We start from the raw sequence: 9588 nt of genomic DNA, 5'->3' as shown, positions 1-9588 counted from the left end.
AGGATAGGAGCTCCAATTTCAGGGTCGCAGCGTCCAAAACGGGGGCTGGCTCGGTATCTTGAGCTGGCGACTCGGGCGTCGAGGCCTGTGCGTGAGCCCTCAGCTGCGTCTGGATCGTGCGGCTTTTTCCTCTCCCCGCCATCATAACGCAATCCAAAAATGAAGAAAAAATATCTTGTGGAGGTCGATGAAAAGGAGCAACCAAAAACACAATTTTTTTCAAAAAATTGCACTACTAAATAACAATTATATCAGAAGTTGGCAGGAGCCAAAAAAAGTACGTCTCACTCCATTGACTGCTCAACAGCGCCCCCCACCGTCCACAGCAGATCTTTTTAAAGACATAAAAGCAACTACTTTATCAGATTTATGCTTAGAACAGAAAGTATGTCTTGCTGCCAATTTGTTTTCATCTAAATGTTTAAATGGTAGAATCTTAGAGAAATTCAGGAAAGAAGATGAGAAATGGTGTTAAAAAAAACCAAACCCTGAAATATTCATTAATGGAAAATGCAGCATTACAGTAAAATATCAGCACACTTTGCATTACATGATAGTGTATCAGATTTATTATTTGGTACAAAACCTTGAGTATTTTATAACTAGATACAAATTTAAATATTTGTCAGATGGCCCCTCTATTGAAACCATAAAAGCAAATGGCATATAGAATCAAATACATTTACAAAGAAAGAAATGCCCAGATAGATGCATATACATTTGTCCCACACAACTTAAGTTGAGGGCAAGAAGAACCAAGCTCATGAACCGCAACACTAAAGTAATAAAGGCAATAAATAGAAAAAGTATAAAAATATGAACATTAGCGATCAAACAAGAAAATGGCAGCTATCAAAGTGAACTATTACATTAAAAGTGACATCAGTAAGTTATGTGACATGATTTAAGTAATGGATTTACAGCAGACATCTTGGTAAAATAACAGGATTGGTTCTTTGTTAACCAATAATCAAGATTATATACAATTAAAAGAATATCTTATAACAGATTAGCCTTTATTGTGAAAGGTGGTTTTTCAAGCTTTTGATATTTACCTTTAGAATAATTTTTCTTCAGTGTAATTTTCCAGAATAAGAAGTACTCGTCATTAATTGAAATGTGTATTTTCACTCTGTAGAAAATGTCATAGGCATAATTTAAAAAAATAAGACAAGTGCAGATACAAATAAAGCACTTGTTTTTGGTAGACTGACTTTGTCAAACGTATCACATTCTGAGAGAAAACAACACTAATAAAAATGTACATGTGTAACATTACTCATTTATTAGAGTTCATTTGTATCAGTGATTCTCAGCTGGTGGGCTGGGACCCAAAAGTGAGTCACAGACCCATTTTCAGTGGGCTGCGGCCCTTTTCCTCAGGTAAAGGTGTTTTCTGGGGTCAAGCTTGATATTTCTGAGTCTTTTTGGAAGCACGTCTGACTAGTACCGGTAATCAAAAATCAGTCTTAATTCTGTGCAATCTGAGGTTTAAACTGCGTTATCTTTTCTTTAAATAAATTTGAGAAGTTGAAAAAGTACTGAGATTTTAGATCGTTGTACTGGATTGTCATTAGGGGGTGATGCTGGGTCCCAAAGCCAGACCAGCTGAGGACTACTGATTCATTAAAAAAAATAAAAAGTTTTAAGTTAATTCGGTCGTCCCATTTTGTAAAGAATTATCAGTGTTTAAAGAATTTGCGTTGTTTCCTACATTGCTTTTACTTATCATCCGAATTGTTTTGTTTGCGGTTGAGTCTGATGATGTGCCTTCGAAGAGTTTAGCCATGAAGGCAAAGCCATTCTGCTTGATGTATGACTTTCCTGCGAACGTGTAGAGGATGGGATTGGCACAGCTGCTGATGAACGCAAAAGCTGAGGTAACTGCACGGCTGGATTTATGGATGTGGTCCAATCTGCAGGGGAAGAGAAGAGTTTAACTGCAACGTTTTATCTGGTAAACATGAAATTCAGCTTTTCCCCTCTCTAGATAATTAGTAGTGTCTGTTCTTGGATGGTTATCAAACATGGCTTAGTGCTTAGGTGAACAGCTTTGCATGTAAAATGTCACCGAAAGAGACACAGAATCAACAAAAAGACTTTTCTTTCAAAGAAAAAAAGATAAGAATATACTGTCATTCTGAACCGGCACAACATAGCAACAGAGACAAAACACACTTGTATTTTATTTTTACTCTTCCAGAGCAACCCAGAGCTGGTCACAGAGGTCTAATAGTACAATTAACAGAACCAGCATGTCATATTGAATTGAAAATAAGACTGATTGTGTTCTGTTAGGTCTTCATTCATATTCATACAAAACATGAAATAGATAAGTGATGATAGCTAGGCATTAGTTGTTTTGCACAATCATGCTCCTAATTATGGATACATTTGTGATTTCATATCGTTTTTATTTTGAAGGAACATCAAATGTGGGGTCAGCAGGCAGAAAATCCAACAAATTACAAACACTCATCAGGGAACAAGAAGGATCCTTCTTTCACTTCAAAGACCTTGACACCTCTGTACCAATATAAATTAGTTTGTCACATAAATTACTATTATTTTAGAAAGAAAGTTTATAAATGGACCAATAAACACTATAATGCTTTTAGATTCACAGTGTTGTGAAGTAGATCACAAGTAATGTCTTTTACCAAAGCCCAGCTGTTTTTTTCTTAATTTTAGTAAATGGTCGTAATGCCCTCAGAATCAAGAATGCATTCATTATGAAGGCATTTAACTATTTAAAGACTTGCCTACTATTACATACCACAATATAATCTCTGGCATAGAAAATCTGGTTAATATTCTTCTTATTGCATGAATATTGTATTTTAAACCTACATTTTATTTCAGTAGAATTTTATTTGAGCATGTTTTCCACAATACAACTGCTACCACTACTAATATCAGTCACAAATTAATAACATTGTTTTAAAAGTATATGTTACTCACATCTCTCTTTGACGTGTGCCCTCGTCATACCACTCAGCTGCAACCTAGAAGAGACCAAAACACACCCACCATTTATTCAGCATGCTGATGACGCAGGATCAGATTTCATGTGAGGGATGGATGTGAGCATGCTGTTACTCACCTGAACCATGTTGATAACGTGGTACGGCAGCCAAAACAAGCCAAACGTCACCACGATAGCCAAGATGAGTTTCTCGCTGCGAACCTTTCGCTGGAACTTGGTATTTCTGAGGCGTCTCAGGATGAGAACATAGCAGGTGATGATGACCGCATAAGGAAGAATGAACCCCGACACCGTCTCAAAAGCATACTGAAACCTCACCTGCACAAAGGAAGATGGAAATGATCCGTCGTCAGTCAAGGCTGAACAGGAGCAGACTTTGTTTTAATACATGTTTAATATATCTGTGATAGCTATATCTCTGAGTGTTTTTTAGTGGTTTGACAAAACATAAGAATGTAATTCCTTGAGCCTTAACTTCTGTTTGACATAGTGGAGTCACTAAATTGGGAAAAAAAAAAAAAAACAATCAGCAAGTTTACTGATAATGAAAACAGTTTGTTCTAATTTATAGACACGACATAAGTAAGTAAATGTTTTGAGACTCTCATGAGATCACAGTCACACGAGTATCTGCCCAGCCAGGCTTGAAGCCAAGTAGACCTTAGTGCAGGCATCGCTATAATGTTTTTTTATATGGTGGAAAGAACATCAGCCAGTCCTCTTCACACTATACACGTGTCCATTTGGTAAAATTATCTGGCAGAACGGCCAAAATGTTCCTTTTTTACAAATATGATACCGAGCTATGCTTATCCATGCAAACAGAAGTGACCAAACACATAGCTGAGTTACAAACATGTCTTAATGACTTAAAGTAGCTACTTCCTGGCCCCTACTGTGGCTGTTGTATTTGAATCTCAGTTCTTTAAAAAATAGACTGTTTAATCGTTTAGTAACTGTGGGTGGCATTACTTTTGCATCTATACCAACGTGAGGAATGCTAGAGTTAGTTTTGACTTGGATGTATCTTTTTAATCACACATTAGATAAGTTTCTGCAGCTACCTTCTTTGACCTTCATGACAATGCAAAGGAAGGAAGATCTAATGTCAGGAAAAACAAGTCAAAATTAATTTGTTACTTCAATATTGAACTTCTCTAATTCCTTATTGCTAGGATGTCTTAAAATCCCTCTGCACATGCTCCAGCAGATGCACAGTGCTGCAGCGAGGGTTCGGAAGAGGATCAGCATGAGATGTCTTATTTCTCAAATCTCAGCATCTTCATTGGCTTTTCTTTTCTTTTCCTTTTAGGTTTTTCAAGAGTTTTAACATATTACTCGATTTCCAACAGAAGTTTGTGCTTTCGTTAAAATTCATGTCTATTATGGAGCAACTGATTCAAATGAGCTGTGAGACTTATCAGATTTATGGCAGATAAGATTTACTTACATGTGTAGGCAAGGGGTGATTAGGGGCACAGACCAGTCTTGTTTTATTCTTCTCATTACTGTCTTCCCTCTCATCTCGAAACACAAGTGAAGGGACAGCAATGACCATAACCAACAGCCACATGCCGAGGATGACCCTCATCACAATCTTCTTGGTGATCGTGCGGGACAGTTTCCGTGGATAAAGCACAGCCACCATCCGGTGCACGCTCATCAGCGTGATCAGAAAGATGGAGGCGTACATGTTGGCGTTGCACAAGTAGAACAGTGCCTTGCAAAGGGGGTTGCCAAAGATCCACGTCTGCTTGGTCAGGTAGATGATGAAGAAGATGGTGAGCGCCATGAGGAAGCCATCGGCGCATGCCAGGTTGAGGATGAGGAGGGTGGTGACTGAGCGTCGTCGGATGCGGGCCAGGATGCTCCAGACAATGAAGAGGTTGCCGGGGACGCCCAAAAGGAAGACGAAGCCGAGGATAAGGGCACCCAAGGTCGTGGAGAAGTCATTGCTCACGACACTGGGATCCTCATGGTTGGTGTCATTCTGAGGACTAACCAGCAAGGAATTATTGATGTTTTCCATCCTGGAAGATATTTTATTCCTGAAGAAAAGACAAAGTTATTCACATGGAGCTGGGCAAGACAAAGAAACTAGGGTTTCTCAACATCATTCTGCTAAAATAAAAGCAAAAAGCTTAAGATGCTTGGTCCTCATGATTTAAGAGGCAACGACTTTCTCTCAAAAAACTGAATCTTGATTTTGAATTTTAATCTACAGCTGAATTAGATGGATGTTTTCTTTACCCCAATCCTCTCTTCACCAAGGTTCAAAAATATCACTGATAACTTCTGTTCAAAATTCAGAAATTAAAGACAAATATACTTCCTCGACATGACACTTAATAAACGGAATTTTGATCAAAGAACTTTGAGATGCACAGTTTTCTCCAGTACGGTTTAAAGTTAAGCAGCAAGTATAAAGTAGATGAGTAAAGTCCATAATCACGTGCTTATTCCACAAAATTATCAGGTAAAGCTACAACACTGCATGCAGTTATGCAAAAGTTAGGCACCCTCTCTTTCAGTCAGATCATTATTTTTTTCTTTTGTGTGAAAACACATTAAAATCACCTCATGATATATTTAAAAAAAAAAAAAAAAAAAAATATATATATATATATATATATATATATATATATATATATATGTTATATATTCAATTGATTATATATTAAAATGCATATATAGGCTTTAGGTTTTTAACAACTTGGTATAAACCATTAATATGTACGCAGACAAAAATAAATCGCCTCATGATTTACGCAAATACAACCTCAAAAAACAATGATATACAGTATAACCATTTCCACTGTTTAATTATTTATATAACAAACATGAAGAGACAAAAAAAAATCATGCAGGGAATACTTGGTAAATCCACGATTCAGCATGTTGTATATTTACCCTTAGCAAAAATAACTCATGACAACAATAAATGCCAGCCAATGATTTTATCAATCTCTCACATCATGTAATATTGGCCAATTCCAATGACATTGCTACATTCCTGGGCGTCTTTGGGCAGACATTTATGCATCACTCTTTCAAGCTCTTGCCACATCATATCAGTTGGGTTGATGTCTTACATAACCTTGATTTTTTAATCTCTTTAGCCATTCTCATGCATATTTGGTGGTTCCAGTTCTGACTAGGCTTTATCTGTTGGACAGTTGATCTCACATTTGCCTCTAGACTACCACTTGTACCCATTTCCAAAATCATCATCACTCCACTTCTTTGCTTGGCAGTGGGTTGGAAATGTTTTCATGTGGAGATGCTATGTTTGGTAAGAAGATGCTGGGCATTCAGGCCAAACAGCTCCACTTTTTATCTCTTCTGTCTAACGCACATTGTATCATAAGTCTTCTGACAATCCTTCCCAACAAGCCATATTTGTTCATTTTTCTTTAATTTTACCATAGAACATTTTTACATTTAACATATTGAGCTCTGTGTCATTTTTTCCCCGTATTTCTCTGATTATTGCATGGTCTGACCTCACAGAAAACGTTTTGGGTTGTCCTCTAATGGGACGATTGCAACTGTCTTAAATGCCTTACTCTTGAAAATATTTTAAGATACACCTTTATTGCTGTAGAACATTGAGATGAACTTTTAATGGTTCTTATAACTCAAACAGCAAAAATGGCTTGACTACAGCACGAGGTCTGCACGCCTTCGGGGGGTCAGTTCATCAAGGTTTAACAGCACCTGGCTGCAACTTACCCTCTTAAATATCATGGAAGCAGGAAGTGGGTACTTAGTATTGCCCACATTATTTTTAGCCTTTTTGACTTCAGTTTCATGAAACAAACACACTGCCTGTTCTTTAAAAATAAATAAATAATAAACCCTCAATAGATAAGTGCTTGCCATTGGATATTTACTGCATGGATGATTATGTTTTAGCTGGGAACAACATATTTAAACCCTAACTGATGCAGTGAGTTGGCCTGATCAGATCAGATCAGATCAGACCCACATCAAGAAAGAAAGATACAGAATTCAAATTTGCTAGCGGTATGTTTAGATTTCTTGGCTAGCAGCTTCTCATGTCTTTGACATCTTTCCAAGACCACAAGATGTGTCTTCCAAAATGATTGTTTATCTGTTTCCGAAAAGTCAAATTATCCAAGAAGATTTCTGAAGCAACAAAATGCGGGTCAAAAACTCTCCAACGCATTAAAACTGAAGGGATAGTGAGGAACCAGCATCTTTGAGGAAGAAATGTGGTTGGAAACAAAATTTGAATGACTGGGATCAGCGATCAAGTAAATCCCCTCAAGGGATAGGGACTAAACAGCTGTAGCCTTAAGAAACACTTATCGGTGAGGCTAATAAAAAAAGGCTTAAATTTGCCAGGAAACATAAAGATGTCCAATCTTTATGTTTCCTGGATGGTCATGTGGTCTGATGAATCCAGATTTATCCTACTCCGGAGTTATGTGTGCATCAGGGTAAGAAGAGCAGCAGATGAAGTGAAGCACCCATCATGCCTGGTGTCGACTGCACAGGCAGTGCTGGCTGGGATCTGGGGTTGCTGCAGTTGCTCTAGTTTTAGCATTGTTGTGTCCCCTAAGACTGACTCCCTGGATATACGGAATGAACAGGTTATTCCACCAACGGGCTTTTTCTCCCCAGATGGCACAAACATATTTCCAGATGTTAATAGCAGGTTTCAGTCGGCTCGTGGGTGTGTAAGACATCATTTTCACGTATAGACTGGCCAGAGCTTAACCCCATTGAGAATCTTTGGGATGTGCTCCAGGGAATTGAAGTCCGACTCTCCCATCGTCAAAACCAGATCTTGATGACAAAGTAATGCAAGTCTGGGCAGAAATAAATGTTTTGGCATGACAGAAGCTTATCAAGGAATTTGTGATGTAATAAAACCTAAAGGCGGTTCAATGAAATATTAAAGGATGTGACTTCTTTTTCCTTTACTTTTTCATGCACATTTATATTTACCTAATACTAATACTAATTATAATGATATATTAATCATATTTAAAATAATAATAATAATAATAATAATAATATAGGGGTTTTACTTTTCTACATGACTGTAACCATGTATATGTGTGCTAGTGGAGATAATTGCTTTTCATACTAAAAAAAAACAACCTAACCTGATGTATTGATGATGGATATACTGATATAAATGAGTTTGCTCTTGAAGATGATTATTCCTTTCATCAAGGTGATAAAAACGACATGTGTTGTGATGAGGTGCTGAATGTTGGACTTCTGGAATGGCGACTTTCTGGGGAGAACAAAACTCCAATAACTGAAGATAAATTGCTCATTAATATTTCACAAGTGGTTAAGAGAACTGGAGGATATCTGCCATCCTGACACAAGCTCTAAAATATTTATATTAGACCCCGTAGAGTTTCAGAAGCTACATGCTCAAACATGTCAAATACTAGCAGGACTGTGTCAAAGACAACCACTATTTCGACACAGTTTTTGATTCACTTTTTTTTCCTGCATCTTTTTATTTGTGTGTCTTTTCTTCTGGATTCGCTCTAACTTGCATTTCATCATGGAAACTGGTGTTGAAGTGGTTCAGAGAATAGTGACCTTTGAATTAAATTTCCACATTTAGTAAAATTACTGTAACACTCACCAGCCCTGCTGATGTTAATGAAAACACAACATATTGTTTACACTTGAGTGACATCTAGAAAATGTTTTGTTTAAAAACTTTTCCTCATATGATGAGAATATGACAACGCACTTCCTGACTAAGTCCAATTTCCTACATATGGTCTGATCTATAACCAACAGTTTATTTTCCCCTTGAGGCTTTATGCAAGAGCGAATGGTAAACAAATCACAGCCAGAGTACTTTAGTCGTGAGAAATGCAGCTATACAAATTAACTTGTTGCTCTAAAAGATTCCAAGTCTGCAAGTACTAACACACTCAGACACAGGTTTGTAATACATCTTCTTCGGGTCAAAGAAAATTATTTTTCAAGCAGTTTTCAAACTTGAATAGGAAAAAAGAAAGTTTCCTTAACTGACCTCTCCATGATGTGAAGCCTCTCAGTGGTGAGTGTCCAATCAAAGTATCCCGCTGCTGCCCAGCTCTGACTGTGACTGTGTTAACTCTGCTCATGAGCTGGATGACATCCGGCATCACAGGCTGTAACGTGCTGGGGTTTAACGATGGAGGCAGAGAAGGGTGTGTCTTTGTCTATAACTCCCACTTCCCCTCTCGGTCTTAAGTTTATTTATCTTCACAGAAAACCATAATGTGGATTCATCTCATGCACTTGTACAAGAACATAGTATGCATACTTTTTGTTGTTGTTGTTTATTTGTTTTGTTTTAAAAACACATTTGCATTCTTAACATTTTTTTTTAATAACAGACCCAAGTATGAAAGTACAGTAAGTGCATATTTATGTGTCCTGGGGCACTTTTTCACTTTGACTCAACTGTTGTGTAACAATAAAGAACAGAGAAGTGTAGGTGATTCAGCCAATTGCACAAGCTTCCTGTGTCACAGTCTCTGAAAATGCAAGTGCAAACATGAATCTGGAAAATAGAAGATAAAACTCTCACTTTTGACATGCCAGTTCAAACAAGT

At 37.4% G+C, this 9588-nt stretch overlaps 1 protein-coding gene across 1 annotated transcript; it reads right to left on the bottom strand.

The window, feature by feature from the left end:
* Positions 1 to 591: 591 nt before the first annotated feature.
* On the bottom strand, positions 592 to 9125 carry ltb4r2b (leukotriene B4 receptor 2b). Its single transcript, XM_061731043.1, has 5 exons — positions 9021 to 9125; positions 4437 to 5034; positions 3104 to 3304; positions 2962 to 3005; positions 592 to 1916 (listed from the first exon to the last, which is right to left on the bottom strand). Exons 1-5 carry the CDS (start codon positions 9026 to 9028, stop codon positions 1646 to 1648), a joined length of 1122 nt encoding a protein of 373 aa, XP_061587027.1. The 5' UTR covers positions 9029 to 9125; the 3' UTR covers positions 592 to 1645.
* Between the last annotated feature and the right edge of the window lie 463 nt (positions 9126 to 9588).

Source organism: Cololabis saira, chromosome 10 (assembly GCF_033807715.1).
Source record: "Cololabis saira isolate AMF1-May2022 chromosome 10, fColSai1.1, whole genome shotgun sequence".
In the NCBI taxonomy this organism is placed as follows: domain Eukaryota; kingdom Metazoa; phylum Chordata; class Actinopteri; order Beloniformes; family Belonidae; genus Cololabis; species Cololabis saira.
Note: the sequence above shows the minus strand (reverse complement) of the source record. Positions and strands in the feature narration are given on the sequence as shown.